The following is a 25519-nucleotide window of genomic DNA, read 5'->3' on the forward strand; positions in this document are numbered from 1 at the left end:
TGGCCTCATCACAACAGTAGAGGAGCCCACGGATTGACATACAGTATCGGAATGGGAATGGGAACTGGAATTAAAATGGGTGGTCGCTGGGAGATCCTGCTTGTTTAGTCTCCCAATCTACATCGGTTCTCACCGATATACAGGAGGCCACAATGGGAGCACCATACACGGTATATGACCCCCAACAGGCTCACAGGTGAAGTGTTGCCTCACTTAGAACCACTGTTTGGGGCCCTGAATGGCAGTCAGGGAGGAGGTGTAAGGGCAAGTGTAGCACTTGTTCGGCTTGCAAAGTTAAGTGCCAGGAGGGAGAGCAGTGGGGAGGGACGAATGGATAAGGGAGTCATGTCGGGAGCAATCCCTGCGGAAAGCAGAAAGTGCGGGGGAGGGAAAGATGCCCTTGGTGGTGGGATCCCGTTGGAGGTGGCGGAGGTTTTGGAGAATTACGTGCCGGACGCGGAGGCTGGTGGGGTGGTAGGTGAGGACAAGAGGAACCCCAGTCCTGGAAGGGTAACGAGAGGATGGGGTAGGAACAGACGTGCTGAAATGGAAGAGATATGGTTGAGAACAGCATTGATGGTGGCGAAAGGAAAGCCCGTTTCTTTGAATGAGGAGGACATTTTCTTCGTTCTGGAATGAAAAGCCTTACCCCGAGAGCAGAGGCGGTGGAGATGGAGGAATTGAGAGAAGGGGATGACGTTTTTTCAAGTAACCGGGTGGGGAAGAGGTAGAATCCGTCGGTTTATAATAGACATCAGCACATAAGCTGTCTCCAGATATAGAGACAGAGAGATGGTGAAAGGGGAGGGAGGTGCCGGAAACGGGCCGGGTAAATTTGAGGGCAGGGTGAAAGTTGGGAGGCTCAAACCTCCGCTGCCTTGCGGCCATACCCACTCACGGGGGAGGTTTCAGGAGTAAACCCCGAGGGAAATATACAGCATCTCGGTAACCTACTGGGAATCTATGGCATACCACCCCTTAAAGAGCCACAGCCATGCATCAAAAGTACATTGGAGCCCTGGGTAAACAGCCTGGGGAGTTGGGAGTTGGCTTGACTGGAAGCTGGCTGTGTTTTGCTTGATGCGTGAGTGTGTTTTGGAACCTGTTGAGGGAAAGAGAGTGGGGAAGGAACGGAAATTGCTGGGAGGGGGTCGTGTGGGTCTGGTAATGGCGGACAAGATAAGGGGCGGGATTGAGGGAAAGAAAGTGGAGGAGGAGAGGAATAGAGACTTGGGACCAGAGGTAGGCAGCTGGGGAGAGGTGGATTATTGTGAAGGGCAAAATAACGGGAATGAGGAGGTAGTGAGGGGTCAGATGAATAAAAACCAAGACAAAGGGAATAAAAGAATAAGAAATGATAGTGGAGAAAGCTCTGAAAGTGAGGAAGATGAACAAGCTCAGAGAGGAGGTGTTGTCATAATTAGGTTTAATGAGAAGGCTCAGGGACATATGAAGAAAATTAACCCGTTTGTGCTAACAACAACTCTGACAAATAAGATAGGGGAAATAGTATTTGCAAAAGTCCTTAATGATGGCAACTTATTGGTAAGATGTGCGAATGAGGAACAACTTGAGAAAGCACTCAAGCTAAAAGAGATAGGAAAATGCAAGGTGGAATACACTGGGAGGGTGGGAGCACAAAACAGTGGTTGTAAAGGAGTGATCACGGGGATACCAATGAGTATAAATATGGAGGAGATAAAGAGGAATATCAAAGGAGGGAAAGTAATGAATGTTCAAAGACTGAAAACAACAAAGGAGGGAATGAAAAAGGAAAGTGAATCAGTATTGATTGAATTCGAAGAAGAAAAAGTGCCAAGGAAGGTGTTCCTGGGTTTCATGAGTTACCCAGTAAGGGTGTATGTGCCAAAGCCACTGAGGTGCTATAATTGTCAAAGGTTTGGACATGTAGCTAAGAACTGTAAAAGGCAGAGGAGATGTGCTAGATGTGGGGGTGATCATGAATATGGAAAGTGCGGAACAGGAGTTCAACCAAAATGCTGCAATTGTGGAGGAGCTCATAATGTTGCATATAGTGGGTGTGAGGCTGTGAGACGGGAGACTAAAATTCAAGAAATAAGAGTGAAAAGAAAGATCACTTATGCAGAAGCTGTAAGAATGTCAAGAGAACAGAATAATGCTCCTAATGAACAAGGAGCAACAGGGATACGAGAGATGCAACAAAGAACAAATGACAGGATTTATGTAGACAAAAAGGCTCCAGTAAGATTCATTGCAGGAGTGATTAATAGTACTGCTGAGGTAAAGTCAAAAAGTGACAAAATTCAGCTGGTGGTAAAAGCAGCAGTAAACCATTTAAGGTTAGTAGGACTGACATGGGAGGAAGTGAGGGAGAACCTCAGTAATCAGTCAAGCCAGGAAGTGTCATGTGTTGGTTAATACTAATTATGGTGATTCTTTTACAATGGAATGCAAGGAGCTTACTGGCCAATAGCCAGGAATTCAAGCACTTTATTAAAGAAATGGTTGTAAAACCGGATGTAGTGTGTATTCAGGAAACTTGGTTGAAACCAACTTTAGACTTTGTGGTATATGGGTATACAATGATAAGGAAAGATAGAAATCTAGGGAGAGGAGGGGGTTGTGCTATGTTAATCAAGCAAGGTGTACCATATAGGGTACTGGAAAAAGGAGATGATCAGGAATACATAGTGGTGGAAATGTGGGAGAGAGGGGAGGGAGTGGTTATAATTAACTACTACAATCCATGTAAAAGGTTGGATTTGGACAGCCTATTAAAGATACAAGGACAAAACAGACATAAAGTAGTGTGGTGTGCAGATTTCAATGCTCATAGCGGATCAGATTACAGATCCAAATGGAAAGGTAATTGAAGATTTGATGGAAGAAAGGGATTTGGTGTGTATGAATGATGGTAGTGGCACAAGGATAGATATAACAACAGGAACTGAGTCAGTGTTAGATATTACGTCAGTGTCTAATACCTTGGCTGGCATTAGTAACTGGGGAGTTTGGACTGCTTCAACAGTAGGCAGTGATCACTACCCAGTTTTGTGTTCAGTGGGTGAAAGAGTTGAAGTAAGACCAGGTGGCGGAACCCCAAAGTGGGTGTTTGAAAAAGCTGATTGGGGTAAGTTCCAGAAGTTGAGTGAAGCAGGGTTGACAAAGATTGATATTTCTGGAAATGCAGATGAATTAAACAGTCAGGTGACTTCAGCAATTATCATGGCAGCAGAAGGATCCATACCTAGGAGTAAAAATAGGATGAATAGAAAACTGGTACCATGGTGGACAGAGGAATGTTGTCAGGCTGTAAAAAACAAAACAAAAAAACAGAAAAAGAGCATTCAGGCTAGTTAAAAGAACCCATAATATGCAGCATTTGGTTCAATATAAGAAAGCACAGGCAGTGGTGAGAAGAACTATACGTCAAGCTAAAAGGGCAAGTTGGAGGAGTTTTTGCGACAAGGTAGGAAGAACAACACCTGTGGGAGAGATATGGGGAATGATTAAGAGGATGGGAGGAGATAGAAAGGAATGGGAATATCCAGTAATGATATCTGAGGAGGAAACTGCAGTCTCCAGTAGGGATAAGGCTGAGGTCATGGCCAAGTCATTTGTACTGATACACAGTTCAGAAAATTTGTCTGAAGAAGGGAGAAGAAGAAGGGAAAGAATAATGAGCCAACACCCAGGTGTGTTAAGCAGGAGGGAAGGAACAGATGATATAATTGATGATCCATTTACATTAGCAGAAATGGTGAGAGCAATAAAGAGATCGAGACCAACCTCCCCAGGGAAAGATCTGATATGCTCTGTGATGCTAAAAAATCTAGGAGAAGGAGCGCTCTTGAAGTTGCTGCATTTTTATAACAGAGTGTGGGAGGAGGGAAGATTACCAAGTGCATGGAAAGAAGCAGTAGTAATTCCAATAAGGAAGCTTGGCAAGGATCTGTCAAAACCCACTACTACAGACCAATTGCATTAACATCAAGTATATGTAAGATAATGGAAAGGGTGTAACAGAAAAGTTATCATATCAGCTTGAGAAAAGAGGAATGCTGGCAAGTTATCAGAGTGGTTTTAGAAAGGGAAGGAATTCCATGGACTCAGTGATTATGTTAGAGACTGAAATAAAGAAGGCCCAGGCAAATAGAGAGTCAGTAGTGGCAGTGTTCTTTGACATTGGAAAAAGCCTATGATATGATGTGGAAGGAAGGATTATTAATTAAACTGCACAAGGTGGGGGTTGGTGGGAGAGTTTTTAATTGGATTAAAGATTTTTTGTTTGGTAGAAAAATTCAAGTTCGGATTGGATCAGAATTATCAAAACAGTACATAGTGGAAAATGGCACACCTCAAGGTAGTATGATTAGCCCATTACTTTTCATGATTATGATCAATGATGTCTTCACAAAGGTACCAGTGGATATAGGTAGGTCACTGTTTGCGGATGATGGGGCCTTGTGGAAAAGAGGCAGGAACATGGACCATATAATCAGGAAACTACAAGAAGCAATTGATGAAGTGGTGGAGTGGGGTTATGATTGGGGATGTAGATTTTCAGTAGACAAAACTCAATCTGTATTTTTTTTACCAGGAAAAGGGTTGAGGTAGGGAAGAAGTTAAGGATGTATGGGGTTGAATTAGAAAGGGTTGCATCATTTAAATTTCTGGGAGTTATATTTAATTCACGATTAACATGGGCAGACCATATCAGGAAAGTTGAGGAGATATGTAAAAAAGTAATAAATGTGATGAGATGTTTGACTGGTAGGGAATGGGGAGCAAGTTGTTCAGTGTTGAAGAGAATGTATGTGGCTTTAGTGAGATCTGTGTTGGACTATGGAAATATAGTATATGGATCAGCAGCTAGGTCTCTTATAAGGAAACTGGATGTGATTCAGGCTCAGGCCTTGAGAGTGTGCAGTGGGGCTTTTAAAACGTCACCAGTGTCAGCCCTACAGGTAGAAATGGGAATAATGCCTTTGGAACTAAGAAGGATGCAACTGATGGCAAACTACTGGGCTAACTTGCAGGGGCACAATGATTCTCACCCTACTAAAGGAGTGTTGCAGGAGTGCTGGGAAAATGGGAGGTTTCAGAGGGATACCTTTAGTCGGGTAGGGAATGATATCGCGAAAGAATGTGGAGTATTTGATCTGAGGATAAGTCCTTCAGTAGTTTATCCGGTTGTAGCTCCATGGAAGCTTGTATGGCCTGACATAGACTGGCATTTGTTAGAGGTAAAAAGGAAAGAAAGATATAAAACAGATTTGGTAAATGCATTTAACTGTCATGTGATGGAAAAGTATAGTGATTATACTCACATTTATACGGATGGTGCGAAGGAACCTGCAACAGGAGTGACAGGGTTTGGGGTGGTCATACCAGCAAAAGAAATTGGAATCAGCAGAAGAACATCTAATAAGTTAGGAGTGTTTACAGTGGAGATGCTGGCAGTGTTGGTTGCGTTGCAATGGGTGCAGAAAGCCAGACAAGTCAAAGCATTGATATGTTCAGATTCATCCTCAGTTCTAGCAAGTTTAAGGTCTTTTCACACAAACAGTCGGCAAGATGTACTTTATGAAGTCCTTCAGTTAGTTACAAGAATTGCAAATCAGGGAGGTCAGGTAAAATTTCTATGGGTTCCAGCACATGTAGGGGTGAAGGGGAATGAGAGGGTAGATGAGTTGGCAAAGAGGGCGTTAAAGAAAGAAAATGTGGAAATGCACATTAGTATCAATAAAGCAGAGGTTAAGTGTGTAATCTGGGAAAAAGTCAACCGAATGTGGCAAGAAAGATGGAACAGGGAGGGGAAAGGGAGGCATTTATATCAAATACAAAAGAGTGTTGCAGTTACTAGGGTAGGTAATGGAAACAGGAGAGAGGAAATTGTGTGGACTGGGTTAAGGCTGGGGCATTGTGCATTAAACAAAACATTGAAAATGATAGGGACACACCAGACAGGATTGTGTGAGGAATGTCAGAAAGAGGAGTCAGTAGAACATGCAGTTTTGTGTTGCAGGAAGTATGGGATACAGAGAGAGATGATGAGAAATAAATTAAGGGAGTTGGGGATGCAGGAATTCACATTAAAAGGGTTGCTGGGCATGGGTGAGAGAGCACAAGTCCGGGTATTTTTAAGCATTTTTAAGGGGTACAGGGGTTTTTTATAGAATATGACGAATAAACAGGAATAGGATACTAGGATGGTCAAAGATGGGAGGGTGAAGTGTAGGTTTGTGTGTGTGTGTGTGTGTGTGTGTGAGAGAGATTGGGTGAAGGGATTTAGAATGTATGTCTAGTGCACATTCTGGAGCAGAGGGTGGTGGTAATTTTTTTTTATTTCAAAATATACTTTATTCAAAAATAAATATATACAATAAACCATTCAATAACTTTTCATCCTTTACATACGTTTCCATTATACTCAGTAAAATATCCGTGTTTATAGCCACCCATGTGGCACTCCAGTAGTTCAGCTTAGCATCTCATTGTTGAGGGGTATACTCCCCACCCACCGACCCCTCCCACTCCCACGGGTGGGGAAACCTATACTGTGGTCCTTCCCCACCGGGCCCTTGCGGTGGCTGCACCAAGTTTCAGTGCGTCCCTCAGCACGTACTCCTGCAGCCGAGAGTGTGCCAGTCGGCAGCATTCTCCCACGGACATCTCCATGTGCTGGTAGATCATCAGGTTTCGGGCCGACCAAAGAGCGTCTTTCACCGAGTTGATGATCTGCCAGCAGCACCGGATGTTGGTCTCCGTGTGCGTCCCCGGGAACAGCCCGTAGATCAGAGAGTCCTCTGTTACGCAGCTGCTGAGGATGAAACGTGACACTAGCCCGTCCATCCTCCTCCACACCCTCTCTGCGAACTGATAGTGTGCAAAGAGGTGGGTCACAGACTCCTCCTCACTGCAGTCCTCCCGTGGGCAGTGGGGTGCGGGGACAACATTCCGGGCGTACAGGAGGGCTCTGACTGGGAGGGCCCCTCTCACCGCCAGCCAGGCGAGGTCTTGGTGCCTGTTGGTGAGATCTGGCGATGAGGCATTTTGCCAGATGAACTGGACAGTCTGCTCAGGGAACCACCCCACTGTGTCCATCACGTCCTTCTCCTGCAGTGCCTGCAGGACACTTCGTGCCGACCACTGCCTGATGGCCTTGTGGTCAAAGGCATTCTCCTGGAAGAACTTTGCTACGTGGGACAGGTATGCCGGCAACGACCAGCTGACTGGGGCGTTGCGCGGGAGTGGGGCCAGACCCATCCTTCGTAGCCAGGGCGACAAGTAGAACCTGGGCACATAGTGGTACTTGGTGCCCACATACCTGGGCTCTACACACAACCTGATGCAGCCACATACGAAGCTGGCCATCAGGGTGAGGGCGACATTGGGGACATTCTTGCCCCCGTTGTCCAGGGACTTGTGCATGGCGGTCCGTCTCACCCGCTCCATCTTGGATCCCCAGACGAATCTGAAGACAGCCCGGGTGATTTCCGAGCTGTAGGAGCGGGGGACGGGCCAGACCTGCGCCAAGTACAGCAGCCCTGAGAGCACCTCACACCTGATGACCAGGTTCTTGCCCGTCATCGACAGGGAGCACCCTCCCCACAGTCCCAGTTTCTGTTTCACCTTGGCAGTCCGCTCCTGCCAGTTCTTGTTGCACGCCTCAGCCCCTCCGAACCAGATCCCCAACACCTTCACGTGGTCAGACCTGATGGTGAAGGGGACGCTGGATCGGTCGGGCCAGTTGCCAAAGAGCATGGCTTTGCTCTTCGTGCGGTTGACCCTGGCCCCCGACGCTAGCTCGAACTGTTCGCAGGTGCCAATCAACCTGCGAACTGACCTCAGATCAGAGCAGAAGACGGTGACGTCGTCCATGTACAGGGAGGTTTTCACTTGGGTCCCTCCACTGCCTGGCGGCGTCACCCCTCTTATGCCCTCATCCCTCCTGATGGCTTCCACAAAGGGTTCTATGCAGCAGACAAACAAGACAGGGGAGAGGGGGCAGCCCTGCCTGACTCCAGACCTGATGGGGAAGCTGTCCGTTTCCCACCCGTTGACCTGGACTGCACTACGGATGTCTGTGTAGAGCAGTCTGATCCAATTCCGGATTCCCTCCCCAAATCCCATTTTGGAGAGCACGTCCGCCATGTACGTGTGCGATATCCTGTCGAAGGCTTTCTCCTGGTCCAAGCTGACCAGGCAGGCGTCCACCCCCCTGTCCTGCACGTAGGCGATGGTGTCCCTCAGCAGCGCGAGGCTGTCTGAGATCTTCCTGCCCGGTACAGCACAGGTTTGGTCCGGGTGGATCACCTGACCCAGAGCAGACTTGACCCTGTTGGCGATAGCCTTGGACAGGATCTTGTAGTCCACATTCAGGAGAGAGATGGGTCTCCAATTCCTAATGTCCTCCCTTTCCCCCTTCTGCTTGTAGATGAGGGTGATGATGCCCTTCCTCATGGACTCAGACATACTGCCGGCCAGAAGCATAGCGTTGTACACTTCCAGCAGGTCTGGGCCCATCCAGTTCCACAGAGCCGAGTACAACTCAGGTGGTAATGCACCATTAAGCTGGATGCCAACCACCGTAAAACATGATACAGCCAGACAGGGTAAACAGCCTAATGGAATTTGAGCAACGCACATCAAAGTTGCTGGTAAACGCAGCAGGCCAGGCAGCATCTCTAGGAATTTGACCTTTGTCCCATTTCCGGAGGAATCCGCAGTTCCCACGTTGGCTAGCCGGTTACTTCAGTGCTAACTGAATCGAACGGGAAAGTTATCTTCCACCCCGATGGCGATCTTTTAACATTTTCTTTTAATCTCCCATGTAACTGGTGTCTCCCACAGAAGTCAAGGTATCCGATTTTTCGCATAATTTTTTTTTTTGGAACCTAACCCTTCGTTCGCCCGAATTTAGTCTACTGTGAATTTACCCTTCACTAATGTGCTGACTGAGCTCCAACATCCTTTGTGCTCGCCCCTCATCCCCGATGTTAACCTGGCCCCCTTTGTCCTGAACGCCACTTTGCAGCAATGGGTCCGGCGCTCCGCAAGCTCCCCGGGCTCAGATCGCCGTCAATCACGCTGCAGCCCCGCCCTCCCCTCCCCTCCCCTCCCCTCCCCTCCCCTCCCCTCCCCTCCCCTCCCCTCCCCTCCCCTCCCCTCCCCTCCCCTCCCCTCCCCTGTACACTGCGCATGCGCACTCCTATCCCCTGCGGCGGGCGGGAGACGTCATCGCGCAATGTTTACGTTCTCCAGCCGGGGAGAGAGCACGGAGCCGGGAGGAGGAGGAGGAGGAGGAGAATCGGGAAGAACCGGCGTCAGGGCTGAGCTCGGTCGGCCAGCCGTGCTCGCCGCTCGCCTCCAGTAAAGTGGCGAGCGCCCGCTCCCGAACGGGTGTCGTGCCCGCCCGTCGATGTCCCGATCGGATACAGGCGGAAAGTCGCTGCAGGTACAAGTTGATTGACGTCGAAGGTAACCAATGGGAGGGGGGCGTGCCAGCGGGGTAGGTTGAGGTTCAGGCTTGACACCAGCAAGTTAGGTTGAAGAGCACCCCCACCACCACCACCACCATCAACAGGTTAGGTCGAGCCACTAGCAGGGTGAGTTGAGGTGAAGTCCCTCTCACCAGCAGGATAGGGAGCAGAAACAGGTGGGGATGGCTGGAAGAGACAGGTGGCATTGAAAGCTAGCATAAAATCGATGGGCCGAATGGTCCCCCTTGGTGTCTTGGCAAAGAATATGATGGGCAGCCCCACCAGCAGGTTATGGAGTGGTGAGTGGAGATGTTGGCTCACTGCTGGGTTCAGTCTGGACAGCTGGTGCTGCCTGTGCACGTTTTGAATGCTCACGGTTGTCCTGCGGGTTCCCTCCAGCTGCTCTGGTTTCCACCCACAACCCAGGTGTGTGCAGACACTGGCCACTGTACAAAAAAAAAGGAAGAAATACGGAGAAGCAACACACAGAAAATGCTGGAGGAACTCAGCAGGCCATGCAGCATCTACAGTGAAGGCTGAACAGTCCAAGTTTTGGGCCAGCCGACACCCTTCTTCAGGACTGCTCTGGGTTTCCAGCGTCTGCGGATTTTCTCATGTTAGAAACACGGAGAAAGTGCAAGGGAATAGACAAGGACCAGAGAGGGAGAGAGGCCCCAGAACAGGATGGGGTGGTATATGTAGAGAAGAGACAGGGAAGGATGAATATGCTCACAAGCACTGTAGGGTAGTGGTTAACACGGCACTTTACAGTACCGGATTCAATTCCTGCCGCTGCCGATAAGGAGTTTGTACGTTTTCCCCATGACCGCGTGGGTTTCCTCCCACAATCCAAAGATGTGTCTGTTAGTAGATTAATTTGCCATTGTAAATTGTCTCATGATTAGGCTTGTATTAAATCAGGGGATTGCTGGGTGGCGAGGCTCGAAGGGCCGGAAGGACCTATTTCGCACTGTATCTCAAAAAATAATATTCTGAAAGCTAAGCACATACAGGTGGGAAAAGTAAAGAAATAATAATGAGTGAGATAGTGGGCTAGACATGGAGTGAGAGAATTGGAGGGAGAGATAGAAGGTGAGTCCGGAGCAGAGAACAGACGATGAAAGAGGGGAAAATATGAGATAGAAATCCAGCAAAGAGGGTGATACGGAGAGAGGGAATAACACTGGGAATGGGGTGATGGCTGTGGGAGCAGATGAGAAAGAGGGGCAAAAGCCTGAAGAGGAGAGAGGTGGGGAGAGAGAGAGAGAGAGAGAGACAGGGGTAGAAAGAAAGAGAGAGAGGCAGAGGTTTACCTGAGGGAGAGACAGTATTGAGAGGTAAAGGGGTTATGGTCAGCAGGCTACAGAGAGGAGTGAGTGAGAAGGAAGACAAGGAAAGAGTGGGGACACAGATAGAAAGAAAGAGAACACAAAATAAGGAAATAAATATGAGAAGTTGGGGCCAGAGGTATGTTCATTTATTGAGATGCAGCATGGAACAGGGCCTCCGGCCCTTCGAGCTACGCTACCCAGTAATCTCCGGATTTAATCCTTGCCTAATGACGCCACAATTTGCAATGAGCAATTAACCTACCAACCGGTACATGTTTGGAAGCTGGAGCACACGTCTAAAGATCAGAATCAGGTTTACTATCACTGGCATATGTCGTGAAATTTGTTGTCTTTGTTGCAGCAGTACATTGCAATGTGTAAAATAGAAAAAGTATGGATTTCAATATATGTATATATGTAATAGTTAAATTAAATAAGCAATGCAAAAATAAAAATAAAGAATAATGAGATGGTGTTCATTGGGTTCAATGTCCATTCAGAAATCTGATGGCAGAGGGGAAGAATCGCTGAGTGTGTGTGCCTTCAGGCTCCTGTACCTCCTCCATGATGGTATCAATGAGAAGAGGGCATGTCCTGGGTGATTGGGGGGGTGGGCTGTCCTTAATAATGTGTGCCACCTTTTTGAAAATATCCTGGATGCTGGGGAAGCTAGAGCCCATGATGGAGCTGACTGAGTTCACAACTTTCTGCAGCTTATTCCATTCCTGTGCAGACCCCCCTCCCCGCCCCCCAAACGAGAGACTCAGGAAGATCAAGACAATTAGATAAAAATGCATGAATGAATGAATGAGAGACAATCCATTAGGGTGTAGTACAGTATACAAGAGGGATGGCGAAGGGATAAGAGAGCACCACCCACTTCTCAACCTGGAACGGCCAGAGCGTTAACTGCTTTCTGGAAGTGATAAGCCCAAGAGAATAGTCAGGGAAACTGAGGGGAAGGAAGTTAATGCAGACGTATGAAAACACCAAATATCAGCAATACAAGGAGCAAATAAGGAAATGCAAGCTGCAAGTGTGGCAGAAAAGAAAATTAACGTTAGCCATAAAAGTTGCTGGAGGTTGCAGAGAAAGAAGAACAACCCTGAAACACAGTCCGTACTTTCAACAGTTTGCAGAATTAAGATTTGGGTTAAAGATAAAGCCAAGTCAACTTTATTGTCATTTAACTAAGTACATCTTCTAGGAGCGGTGCCTCAGGAAGGTGGTGTTCATCATTAAGGACCCCCACCACCGAGGGCATGCCCCCTTCTCATTGCTACCCTCAGGTAGGAGATACAGAAGCCTGAAGGCACACACTCAGCGATTCAGGAACAGCTTCTTTCCCTCTGTCATCCGATTTCTAAATGGATGTTGAACACGTGAACACTACCTTAATACTTACCTATGTTTTTGCATTGCTTATTTTAATTTAACTGCTTAATTTTTATACAGGCATCCGTTAGTCTCGTGAGACCATGGATTTGCGCCTTGGAAGGTTTCCAGGGCGCAGGCCTGGACAAGGTTGTATGGAAGACCGGCAGTTGCCCATGCTGCAAGTCTCCCCTCTCCACGACACCAGTGTTGTCCAAGGGAAGGGCATTAGGACCCATACAGCTTGGCACCAGTGTCGTCGCAGAGTAATGTGTGGTTAAGTGCCTTGCTCAAGGACACAACACGTTGCCTCAGCCAAGGCTCGAACTAGCGACCTTCAGATCACTAGACGAACACCTTAACCACTTGGCCACGCGCCAACACACAACTATTTAATTTACATATATATACTGTCAATCATTTTTACTCTGTATTTATTATATTGTACTGCTGCTGCAAAGTTAACAAATTTCGCAACATATGCCAGTGATATTAAACCCGATTCAGATTCTGACATGTATACCATCAGAAGAGACAATGTTTCTCCGGACCACGGTATAAAGCACAGTAATACACAGAACACACATAGAAGGGTAACTAAGGCATTCTTAAAGGAGGGAGGGCAAAGTATGAGAGGTTAAGGATTTGAAAAACGGTTAAGGATCCACACAGGAGTCAAGCTGTGTGACTACATGGTCTTATAGTGGTTGCTTATGGAACACATTTTCAGAGATAGAGGAGGTTTTCTGGGGATTGGAATCTCTCAAGCTTTCTTCAAGATTCCCCAACCTTGAGAATTCGCACAGTAACCATTAATTGCATTTCTCCTGAGGTGCAGCACTGGCACAAGTATTCTGGCATGTTGTGAGGAGCTCCTGGAAGTTTAGGGGCTTCTTAGAGAGAAGCAACTTCAGCACCATTGTAGGAAGTAGCTATGCTAGAGAGAAGTCAAATTGAAAATTAGATTGTGGTGTGGTTAAAGCCATGTGTGCCCCATAACAACACTGTTTATCAGGAGGAAGTGAGTCAAAACGAAGTTGTTGAAGCCAAAAACACTGAGCTGTGTGCTGGAGAATATCAGAATCAGGTGTAATATCTCCACCATATGTTGTGAATTTTGTTAACTTTGCAGCAGCAGTACAATGCAATACATAGTAACAGAGAAAAAAGCTGTGAATTACAGTAAGCAAACAGCTATGGAAATTGATGAACTGTTGACATTTCAGACCAAGATCCTTCTTCAGGACTGAGTCAGAAGGGGAAGACGCCAAAGTAAAAAGGTGGGTGGGAAGGAAGGGAGGCTTGTTAGAAGGTGAAGCCAGGTGGGTGGAAAAGGTCAAGGGCTGGAGAAGATGGAATCTGATAGGAGAGGAGAGTGCATCACAGGAGAAAGGAAAGGAGGAGGGGGCCCAGGTAAAAGGGATGGGCAGGTGAGAAGATGTAAAAAAAAATAAGAGTCTGCAATTCTACCCACTGTGCCACACCTTTATAAAAGATAAGGATAGTCACTTGCACAGAGAAACATCAAAACTTACAGAGAAATTCAACATTTGCATCGGCAACCAACACAGTCCGAATATGTACTGGAGGCAACCTGAGACTTGCTTCCGTTGCCCACATCCCACTCACCCTTGCTGATATGTATGTCCTTGCAACGTGAGAGGAAACAAGAGCACCTGGAGGAAATCCAAGCATTCAACAGGAGAATACCGAAAAACTCTCCTACAGTGGCAGAAATGGAACCCCGACTGTTGTCAATGTAAACTGTTATGCTAACGTCAACGCTGCCTCGCTGCCTCTATCTTTATCTCGCTGATGGATCTTTATCTTACTGACGAATCTCCATTATCTTTGGATCTGCTTCATTTAAAAATATCTTAAATATTTTCAACGACTCTGTGTCCCTGCAGCTCTGTGGGGTAGAGAATTCCATAGATTCACGGCCCTCTGATAGAAGCAAGTTGTTCCTCAAGTCTGCTTCATTCTGAAACTAGTCCCCTACTTCCATATTCCCCTGTGAGGGTCACTCTCCATCCAGGCCATGGAGGCCACGCACCATTCATGTCATGCTCTTTTCTCACTGCTGCCATTGGAAAAGAGGTACATGAGCTTTAGATCGAACACCACCTGGTTCAGGAGCAGTTATTACTCCTCAACCATCAGGCTCCCGAACCAGAGGGGCTAACGTCACTTACCTCAACGCTGAGCTGACTCCACAGCTGACAGATTCACTTCCAACGCCCCTAAAAAACCATGTTCTCAGTATTATTTATTTACTTATTATTATTATTATTTGTTATTTTGTATTTGCACAGTTTTGAAATCCTTGTTCAAAACTGACATTGTTGTTCGTCAGTTGTTGCTTGTGTGTAGTTTTTCATCGATCCTATTGTATTTCTTTGTTCTACTGTGAATACCTGCAAGAAAATGAATCTCAGTATATGGTGACATGTACTACTTCGATAATAAATTTACTTTTAATTGTAACTATTTCCTGTAGATGTGCATGTTTAAATGAGATTGCCTATCATTCTTCTAAGCTCCAGTGAATGCCCCATCTGCTGAAAGTGCTGTCCAAAATTACCACCCTCTTGCCTACCTGTTTCCTTCTGTCCAACATTTCTCCCCTACCTGGTTCCACCTCTCAGCTACCTGCCTCTATCCCACTCCCTCCCCTCATCTGCATCTACATACTGGCGATCTTTCCTGTTCTCGACAAATCCTTTAGCAGGGTCTCAACCCAAAACACCGACGTACTCCTTTGGTTCCATAGCTGATGCTCAGCGTATTGATTTCTTTCAGCATTTGCTTTTATTTTGGAAGGCAATGCTTGCATCCCAAGACCCAAACTTGCCTGCGTTGCCAACGTGGCAAGAATATCCTTCATTAACTAAAGGGAAAATGGCCGTATGGGAGTAGTGCCAGCAACACGCTGTGTGTTGAAGCAAGAATTCTCTTCTTTTGTATTCCTTCACATGTGCAACAAAGCAAACATTCTTTCTGAATTCTTCATCACTAGCTGTACCTCTGAATTTGATGCAGGTGAATATAGAGTCCTCTGGACAGATACGTTCTGGAGATTCTTTCCATTTAGCCATTACACTGTTTTCCTGTTTTTCTGTACTCTTTGCATGCTCTATGTATCCTCCTTAGAACTTGTTTTTCCAGTTACCTCTGCATCCACAGCAAATCTAGCTGTAAGTTCATTCCATTTATCTGTCATTAGTATATGTGGTTCTGCAAAATACTCCTAGGTCCATTTGAAGTTTCATCAAACCATCGTCAGTGGCCTCTCCCAGATCAATAGCCCTGGTGTGAGGCCTCAGATCCACTCAGTCAATTGCATAGTGCAGGCCACGTTGTCTCCACGCCTGACACCAGAAGTGAGAACTAAATGCCTTGTTGACAGGTCAGGTGGAGAAAGGGGAAGATTTAAGGATGTTCCCCATGTCTCTTTGAAAAAAACAAATTGCACTATCTCCAATCCAGGGAACCTCTGGCCCATATGAACATTAGGAATGAAACTGAGATCCCTTCCACGTACTGGGAGCTCGTCAGACTCCCTTGAAAGGAAAGAGGGCACCACCCCACAAACCTCCAGCCCAGGTTCTCCACCGGTCACTGGCCCCATCAGCCGCCTCAGACCCTTCAAAACCGATGTGGTAGCAAGTCATCCTCGCTCTTCAGGGACTGCCTACCAAGATGAAGAGACAGTTGAGAACTTCCATGGATCTCCTTGGTTGCACCTTACCAGTCCGAAAATGGGCCATTTATCCTGAAACTCTTGTTTCTGACAGGTAACCAGCTATCCCTCCATGCTAAAGAAAACCTAACTCCGTAAATGCTTGACTAAGACCCTCTTACTGCCACTTTGCCAAATGCCTTGTGGAGATCAGATATGTTTCCAATGATTTACCCTGCTCTTTATATTCTCAATTAACTTCAAAAAGATTTGTTCACTGGGTTGATTCGTGCACCAGAAATATGACATGACATCAAAAAAAAGCAAATTTAGTAGGATGGGCAGTTCAGAAAATAGAGAGTTTATTATGTTTCAACGCACAAGATTCTGAGGGGCATTGACAAGGTAGATACTAAGAGTGGGGTGGGGTCGAATTTAAAGTTGGGCTTGTTGGTGGAAGGGAGAGGTAGGTTTTATAACACAGAATGAGACAGATGTATTAAGCACATCTAAGAGACACTTAGATAAACACAGATGAAAGAAAAAATGAGGGCTATATAGGAGGGAAGGGTTAGATTGATCTTGGAATAGATTAAAAAACTCATTTGCAAAGTAGATAAAGAAAGCAAGGAGATATAACTTCAGAGTAAGAAGTCATTGATTTAAAATCAAAAGAAGAGGAATTTCTTCTCTTAGAAGATTTTGACTCTTTGACGTTCTCTACCCGGACAGCTGTGGAAGCAGAGTCATTTAACATGTCCCAGCAGACACTGATAGACAGTTGAATCACAGCAGAGTTGAGGTGCAGGGAAAAGAGTGTGACAGCCAAGGTTGGATCAACCGTATTCTTATTAAATTGGAGAAATCTGGTTGGACCAGCTGACCTATTCCTGATTCTTATTTTCCCAAACTGAAGTCATCATTAAGGACATCTCTAATGTTGGGTTTACTGATAATTGTATGAAGGCTCAGACAGTGTAGGACCTGCCAGCAACGTGTTATTTCTTTAATTTTTCACATGAGAACATTCTCAAGACGAAGTTCCTCCACTGATAGTCATAGTCATACTTTAGTGATCCCGGGGGAAATTTGTTTTCATTACAGTTGCACCATAAATAATAAATAGTAATAGAACCATAAATAGTTAAATAGTAATATGTAAATTATGCCAGGAAATTATGAAATAAATCCAGGACCAGCCTATCGGCTCAGGGTGTCTGAAGTTTGATGGCCATAGGCAGGACTGACTTCCTATGACGCTCTGTGCTGCATCTCGGTGGAATGAGTCTCTGGCTGAATGTCCTCCTGTGCCCAACCAGTACATTATGTAGTGGATGGGAGACATTGTCCAAGATGGCATGCAACTTAGACAGCATCCTCTTTAAAATTATGAGGAGGATAGATAGAGTTGACATGGATAGGCTTTTTTCCATTGAGAGTGGGGGAGATTCAAACTAGAGGACATGAGTGGAGAGTTAAAGGGCAAAATTTAGGTGTAACATGAGGGGGGAACTTCTTTACTCGGAGGGTGGTGGCTGTGTGGAACGAGCTTCCAGCAGAAGTGGTCGAGGCAGGTTCGATGTTGTCATTTAAAGTTCAATTGGATAGATATATGGACAGGAAAGGAATGGAGAGTTATGGGCTGAGTGCAGGTCGGTGGGACCAGGTGAGAGTAAGAGTTTGGCATGGGCTAGAAGGGCCGAGATGGCCTGTTTTCATGCTGTAATTGTTATATGGTTGTATGGTTATATGTAGTGGATGGGAGACATTGATCAAAATGGCATGCAACTTAGACAGCATCGAATCGATAGAAGTGTATAGGTGATAAGAAGTAGAGATAGAGCGGACTGTCAGCAATTTTTCTCTCCAGGGTAGAAATGGCTAATAAGAGAGGGAATAAGTTTAAGGTGATTTGAAGAAGCACGGTGGGATATGACAAAGGTAGTTTTATTGACACAGAAAACAATGGTGATAGAGCAGATACATTTGGAACATATGAGAGACTCTTAGATAGGTATATGGATGAAAGAAAAATAGAGGGTTGTGGCTGAGTAGGAGAGAAGGGTTTGATCATGGTCTATGTTTATATAGGTCAGCCCAACATTGCCGGCCAAAGGACCTGTACTATGTTGTTCTAATGCAAAATTAATGATCAATAATCAAATATTAGTCACTGTCTTTGGAAGCAATGTCCACGATTCTACCATCTTTTGCAAAGTGTTTCCAGGGGTGGTGGTGGAGGCAGATACATTGGGGGATTTAAAGAAACTCTCAGGTAGGCACATGGATGATAGAAATATGGAGGGCTATGTGGCAAGGAAGGGTTAGATTGATCTTGGAGTAGGTTAAAAGGTCAGCACAACATTGTGGGCTGAAGGGCCTGTACTGTGTGGGACTGTTCTATGTTCTAACATGCCTTATGTCATCCACATGGTTCTGGTATCTGTGGCCACTAGCAATGAAGAAGTCCAATACGGTACAATTGTGCCAATGCTGCTTTCTTCAAGTTTATAGCGTAATCACACTGTCTAGCATCCTCTCCTGCGGTGAAAGTTGGACCATTCACCTTTAAAACCCTTCCACCAATAATCCACCGCTTTGCCGATGAGGAATATCTGTGGAATTCTTTGCCCCATGAAGACGTGGAGGCTACCTCATTAAGTATACTTAAGACAAGATTGGATAGATTTTTGGATAGTAGAGGAATTAAGGGTTGCGGGGGAAAGCCAGGTAGGGGGAGATGAGTCCGTGGTCAAATCAGCCATGACCTTAAAGAATGACGGAGCAGGCTTGATGGGCCAGATGGCTGACTCCTGCTCCTATTTCTTATGTTTAATAAACTCCAACGTATAGGCCACATTGTCACCCTCACATAGTTCTCCTCCTTCAGACCACCCAACCCCCCCATTTCCTGAAGCTCAAAAGAAATGACACAAAGAGACACACAAGGTTACCCTCCACCATGGAGGTATTGAAATCAAAGAGTGGAAGAGCAAGCTGCTAATTGTTTGTCATGGTGTCCCCTGGTTTTTCAAGGTGTATGCCCTTCCACGGGCCCAACAGCCTGATGCTGTAGTGGAATAGGTTTGTGGAAGAAGGAGAGTGGAACTGACCCAGGATGAGGAACTCTTTCTCCAAGCAATCACTTAACCCCATTACCAAAGAATGCCAGCCTCCAGAATCAGACATTCAGACAAGTGTAGATTTACCAATCATCTCCGATTCCTGAGTGACCATGACCATTTGCTGGCTCCCTGGAACAGGCCACAGATCCCATAGCAAATATATTGGTGTTTGTCTACATTTTATTCCCTTGGCTTTGTTATTGGCTCCTCCAATGTTGAATGATGATACGTGGCTCAGTCTGATGTTGAGCAATTTATGTTGGCATCTGGTTCAAGATTTGGGCATCTGATGTTGGATGATGGGGAAAGTGTCTATTCATTGTTGGACGTGGCCCTTTCTTGAGCTTGCATGTGTGGGGGAGGTGTGAGACCCTCTCTGGGTTTGGGGTTATATAGCACAGAAACAGATCCTTTGACCCAACTTGCCCATCTTCACCAAGATGCTCATCTATGTGCCTGCACTTGGTCTATATTCCCCTAAATCTTTTCCATCCACATATCTCTTCAAATGACTTTTAGCCACCGTAATTATACCACCTCCTCTGACAGATCGTTCCAAATACCCACTATCCTCTAAGTGAAAAACTTGTCTATGTTAGATGGGTTTTGTAGTTGGGTCTGTTGAATTGGGGGCTGAGGGTAGTTCTCTCTGTGTTTAGGGTGGGGCAGGGGTCCTTAAGGTTTTAAAAGGAAGGGTAGGGACTCCTTTTGGTTTGACTGGGTGGGGGGACATTCTCTGTTTGTTCATCATTCTGGGTTTGGAAGATCAGGTGTGACCACCACCCCTCAGTGGGTTTTGGAGATTGGGGGTTTGGGTATGGGCTGAGAGCTGGTTGTGTAACTGGATTTTGGGCATTGGGTTGTTGGGAGAGAGACAATGTGGGTCTGAAACTTAAAAGAATTCTTTCAGAAGTAGCTTTGATCTTTGTTTGTTCAGGTCCATATGCAACGTAAAGAAAGTAGAAGAATGGTGGGAGCGCTGGAACCCCTTGGTGCCCTCTCCCGCTGGTACCTGTATGCCATCCATGGGTACTTCTGTGAGGTGATGTTTACAGCTGCTTGGGAGTTTGTCATCAATTTTAACTGGAAGTTCCCAGGAGTTACCAGTGTGTGGGCTCTGTTCATCTATGGCACGTGCATCATGGTGGTGGAGCGAATGTACCTGTCTCTCAAAGACCGATGCCCCGGTTTAGTGAGATGCCTCATCTATACCCTCTGGACCTACATCTGGGAATTCTCAACGGGATACATCCTGCGCCAGTTCAACGCCTGTCCCTGGGATTACTCCCAGTTCGACTATGACTTCATGGGGTTGGTTACACTGGAGTATGCGGTCCCCTGGTTCTGCGCTTCTGTTCTTGTGGAAAAGCTGGTGATCAGGAACACCCTGCGTTTGAGGTTTGATGAAAATGGGGAGCCACGATCTCCTGACATTGCCCCGGCCACACTGTGGGACCACTTGAAGCTCAGGAAAGAAAAGTAGAGACCAATCTGTAATCCATTTGAAGCGTTCCAGAAATGGACAAAAGAAAACAGACATTTAACAAGAGCTGTGTTTTTTTTTGTACTACTTGTCAGAAATAGCTTTTTCTTTACAATGCTCCTCTGTATGAATGATTCTTTCTGTGTGGTGTCCACACTTCCAGTGCATGCACTGATATTGACAGGTACGTAATCATCGCACACTGTGGATCAAGCCAGGAGAACGACAGAAAACCTATTATTTATGCTAACTCATTTCCTAAAACCTCCCATTCCCCGCTAACCAGTCTCTGTTCTGAAAATTCACTCTGCTTTTACCTGACTGGTTACTCTTACAAGATAGTTATGGGCATGTGACTAGGTCACACATAATACCATTTTATTTCTTTACATAATGCACCCAATTTGTTCCAGAGTGGAATTGAGGGTGCACATCATTTGATATTTGAGTTGGAGCTCCCTCTGCAGACAACATAAGATGTGATTAAAAATGGGATATTATGTATGTTTGGATCTTGGACTTGTGCCCAATTGTTGTCCAAGGTTTCTCTCAGTTCCATGTCTTAATGAAACATTTCTGCATGCTGCAATAAAACCCATCATGATTCTGCTGGCATGCTTTTTCTAGGATTTGCTCTTAGTCTCCTGAAAGCACTGGTCTCAATTGATACATGGTCCGCAAATGCTGATGTACTTGGGTTGGGTTTCATGCACGCCGACTCCCATACAGGTGCCATGGACAATTCCGTATTGTATCTCATGGACATATGTTGTAGTTGGGGTACAGGACCTATAAACCCTGGCTTGCACCGAGGTACGGGTTCAATAAGACAATAGGCCATAAGATTGAGGAGCAGGATTAGACTATTTGGCCGATCGAGTCTGCTTCGTCATTTCATCAGGGCCGGTCCTATTTTCTTCTCAGCCCCAATCTCCTGCCTTCTCCCCGTATCCCTTCATACCCTTGCCAGTCAAGAATCTATCAACCTCTGCCTTAAATATACCTAATCACTTGGACTCTACAGCTGCCTGTGGCAACAAATTCCACAGATTCACCACTCCCTGGCTAAAGAAATTCCTCCTCATCCCCGTTCTAAAAGGACGTTCCTCTATCCTGAGGTAATGACCTCTAGTCCTTGACTCTTAGCCTTAATCATACTTTATTGATCCCGGGGGAAATTGGTTTTCGTTACAGTTGCACCATAAATAATTAAATAGGAATAAAACCATAAATAATTAAATAGTAATATGTAAATTATGCCAGGAAATAAGTCCAGGACCAGCCTATTGGCTCAGGGTGTCTGACCCTCCAAGGGAGGAGTTGTAAAGTTTGATGGCCGCAGGCAGGAATGACTTCCTATGAAGCTCTGTGTTGCATCTCGGTGGAATGAGCCTCTGGCTGAATGTACTCCTGTGCCCAACCAGTACATTATGTAGTGGATGGGAGATATTGACCAAGATGGCATGCAACTTGGACAGCATCCTCTTTTCAGACACCACCGTGAGAGAGTCCAGTTCCATCCCCACAACATCACTGGCCTTACGGATGAGTTTGTTGATTCTGTTGGTGTCTGCTACCCTCAGCCTGCTGCCCCAGCACACAACAGCAAACATGATCGCACTGGCCACCACAGGAAACATCCTCTCCACATCCACTCTACAGACCATTCAATATTTGATAGGATTCAATCTGGTCACCCCTAATTCTTCTGAATTCTAGTGAATACAGGCCCAGAGCTATCAAAAGCCCTTCATATGAAGCCGTTCAATCCTGGAATCATTTTCATGACCTTCCCGTGGACACAGATTCTGATTCTTGCTTGGGTAATGCTCGGCATAGACAATGGTTCTAACTGGGGTAATAAACAGCGTAAAGATAAAGACTCTCACTATGATATAGGTCCCAGAGACCCTGGTTCACACTGAGCCGTAAGTCCACAGATTCTGACTTGTCACAAGGGGTAATGAATCATGTAGGCATTTATTCCTTCTGGGATGCAGGTTTCACAGGCACTAACTCTTACTGGAATACAGATTCCTCTGATACTGACTGAGAAGACGAAGCCTGGGCCAGAACAGATGTAATCATATTGAATGGTTGGGCATGCTCGAGTAGTCAAGTGGAGTACTCTAATACCAGCTCCAACGGGAACCCACCACCAAGCACAACTTTGCCTCCCCCTCCCCACTTTCTGCAGGGATCGCCGCCTACACGACTCCTTTGTCCATTCGTCCCTTCCCACTGATCTCCCTCCTGGCACTTACCCTTGCAAGCGAAACAAGTGCTACACCTGCCTCTACACCACCTCCCTCACGACCATTCTGGCCTCTAAACAATCCTTCCAAGCAAAGTGACACTTCACCTGTGAGTCTGTGGAGTCTGTGTTTGGTGCTCTTGGTGTGCCATCCAGTATATCGGTGAAACCCGGCGTGCGTTGGGAGACTGCATCGCCAAGCACCTACACTCCATCTGCCAGAAAAAGCGGGATCTCCCAGTGGCAACCCATTTTAATTCCACTTCTCATTCCCATTCCGATATATCTATCCATGGCCTCCTCCACTGTCATGATGAGGCCACACTTAGGTTGGAGGATAACGCCTTATATTCCGTTTGGGTAGCCTCCAACCTGATGGCATGAGCATTGATTTCATGAACTTCTGGTAATGCTCTCCATCCAACCCCCTCTCCTTCACCAATTCCCACCTCCTTTTCTCTCTCTCACCTTATTTCCTTGCCCGTCCATCGCCTTCCTGTGGTGCTCCTCCCCTCTTTCGTGGCCTTCTGCCTTTCACCAATCAACTTCCCAGCTCTTTACTTCATCCCCACCCCTTCAGGTTTCACTATCACCTTGTGTTTCTCTCTCCCCTCTCCCGCCTTTTAAATCTTCTCAGCTTTTTTTCTCCAGTCCTGACGAGTTCTTTCAGCGTTTTGTGTGTAATGCTCCTAATATAGTTTTAATTGGAGTACAAGGTTCAGTGGGGTTCGGGTCTTACAAATGCAGAAGCATGTGTGTCAGGATGTAAAGATTAGCTTGATTTGTCATATGTACATCATGTGGGAGGAAACCAGAGCACCTGGAGAAACCAGAGCACCTGGGGAAACCCACACAGTCATAGGGAGAATGTACAAACTCCTGACAAAAGAGTGGTAGGAATTGAACCCCAATCTTACAGCTTGTGAGAACAAAGTCAACGGAGAGAGTCTGAAGCTAGTAGATACAGAAGAGGTTTATTTAACAAAAACAAGCAGCCGGTATCAGATTGAGACCCTTTCTGAGGAAGAGGCCTGCTCAACCCAACATCACATGACATTTTGCATGCAAAGGACAATTCTACATTTACAATGAATCTACAATGCTTCCTTTGAATTACATGCAACTTTCACACCCTTCGTTGCACCCGCACTACAGACAATGTTAATCAACATTGTCTGTTTTTATCCCCTAATTAACTGCTGTTCACAGCTCTAGGAACCTATTGTCCAGAGCTGCATTTTAGATTTAATTTACAGTCCACGTTCAGGTCTAAAAATTGGTGGCTGAAGATAGTTGCTGAAGTTAATATTTTCCTATACACCCTAAGTTCAGAATATGCCCAAACACAAACGCTGTAAAGTACGCTGTGCAGATTTTGAGTCACACTGGGGTGCAGATGCTTAGGCAATGGCTCTCGCTGGGGTATCCAGAGATACTTGTGTTGTTGAGATCTCTCAGGGTTTCACGTACCAGCAAGCCTCAGGCCAGAAGAAGCAGATTGTTATATTTGGACAGGAAGAGTCATTGCAAAGAGCCTGGACAAAATGTTCCAACTATCTGAAGAGGACTGAAAAACCAATGTTACATTCTTGTTAAAAAAAAAAGGCACAGCAATATGACCACAAGACATAGGAGCAGAATTAGGCCATTCAGCCCATCGAGTGTGCACTGCTATTCCATCATGGCTGATTTATAATCTCTCTCAATCCTTTTCTCCATGTAACTGTTGATGACCTTACTAATCGAAAACCTCTGCTTTAAATATTCCCAATGACTTGGCCTCCAAGGCTCTCTGTGGCAAAGAATTCCAGATTCACCACCCTCCACTAAGAAATTCCTCTTCATCTCTGTTCTAAAGGGACATCCTTGTATTCTGAGCCTGTGCCCAGAGCCATCAAACGCTCTCAAACATTAACCCTTAATTCCTGTTATCACTGTCATGCACTCTCCAATGTCAGCACATTCAACCTAATAATTGCAGAGCAGTTGTGCAGGAAGGAATATTAAGCAGAATTATTCTAGAATTTGCCTAAGAATGGACTGAATGGGGAAGACCTATTTGATTGAGTCAATGAGGTAAGTGTTTGTGATGTGCATGAGTGAATTTCCCAAAGCAAATTCAAGTTAATAAAAAAACTTCATATCACTTTTGATTTTTATAATCTTTACCATTGTTCTGTGTCCCCAGTTCCTCAGTTCATCAAAAGCAGTAGTTTCTTTGTATATATGCTCAGTGGCCACTTTATTAGGTACAGTCTGTGCAAAAGTTGTAAACATACTGTAAAGTGCAAATGCTTTCAAAAACAATGAAATGAAAAGTTTCTAAATCAAAACATTTACTATAGAGAGCAGTAAACAGTAAAAGGCACCAAATCAAATCAGTATTTGGTGTGACAACCCTTTGCTTTTAAAACTGCGTAAATTCTCTTTGGTACACTGTCGTGCAGTTTTATAAGAAAATTGGCTGGTCGGATGCTCCAAGCATCTTGGAGAACTTGCCACAGTTCTGCAGACTTCGGCTGTCGTGCTTGCACCTGCCTCTCCAGGTAATCCCAGCTTTGATAATGTTGAGATCAGGGTTTTGTGGAGGTCATACCATCTGAAACCACATAAAAAAAACCAAGGGTGCTTATGACTTTTGCACAGTAATGTACATCTGCCCATTAATGCAAATATGCAATCAACCAATCATGTAGCAGTAATTCAATGCATAAAAGCTTGCCAGACATGGTCAAGGGGTTCAGTGTCGTTTGGACCAAGTACCAGAATGGAAAAGAAATGTGATCTAAGTGACTTTGCACAT

At 45.6% G+C, this 25519-nt stretch overlaps 1 protein-coding gene across 3 annotated transcripts; it reads left to right on the forward strand.

Annotated features, from left to right (window-relative positions):
• Positions 1–9214: 9214 nt before the first annotated feature.
• LOC140203798 (transmembrane protein 229B-like) lies at positions 9215–21869 on the forward strand. Of its 3 annotated transcripts, XM_072269876.1 has the most exons (3): positions 9215–9442; positions 15662–15969; positions 19917–21869. In XM_072269876.1, exon 3 carries the CDS (start codon positions 19923–19925, stop codon positions 20460–20462), a length of 540 nt encoding a protein of 179 aa, XP_072125977.1. In that variant the 5' UTR covers positions 9215–9442; positions 15662–15969; positions 19917–19922; the 3' UTR covers positions 20463–21869. The 3 variants fall into 3 exon arrangements, with proteins under 3 accessions (XP_072125977.1, XP_072125978.1, XP_072125976.1); XM_072269877.1 differs by lacking the exon at positions 15662–15969 and having other exon boundaries at positions 9215–9465; XM_072269875.1 differs by lacking the exon at positions 15662–15969.
• The last annotated feature ends 3650 nt before the right edge of the window (positions 21870–25519 follow it).

Source organism: Mobula birostris, chromosome 10 (assembly GCF_030028105.1).
Source record: "Mobula birostris isolate sMobBir1 chromosome 10, sMobBir1.hap1, whole genome shotgun sequence".
Taxonomy (NCBI): domain Eukaryota; kingdom Metazoa; phylum Chordata; class Chondrichthyes; order Myliobatiformes; family Myliobatidae; genus Mobula; species Mobula birostris.

Excerpts from the sequence above, each read along its gene's own strand:
- LOC140203798 (XM_072269875.1), top strand. The coding sequence starts at position 9,407 with ATGTCCCGATCGGATACAGGCGGAAAGTCGCTGCAG. Across the intron at positions 9,443-19,916 it reads CAGGCGGAAAGTCGCTGCAG|GTCCATATGCAACGTAAAGA; the intron begins GTACAAGTTGAT and ends TTGTTTGTTCAG.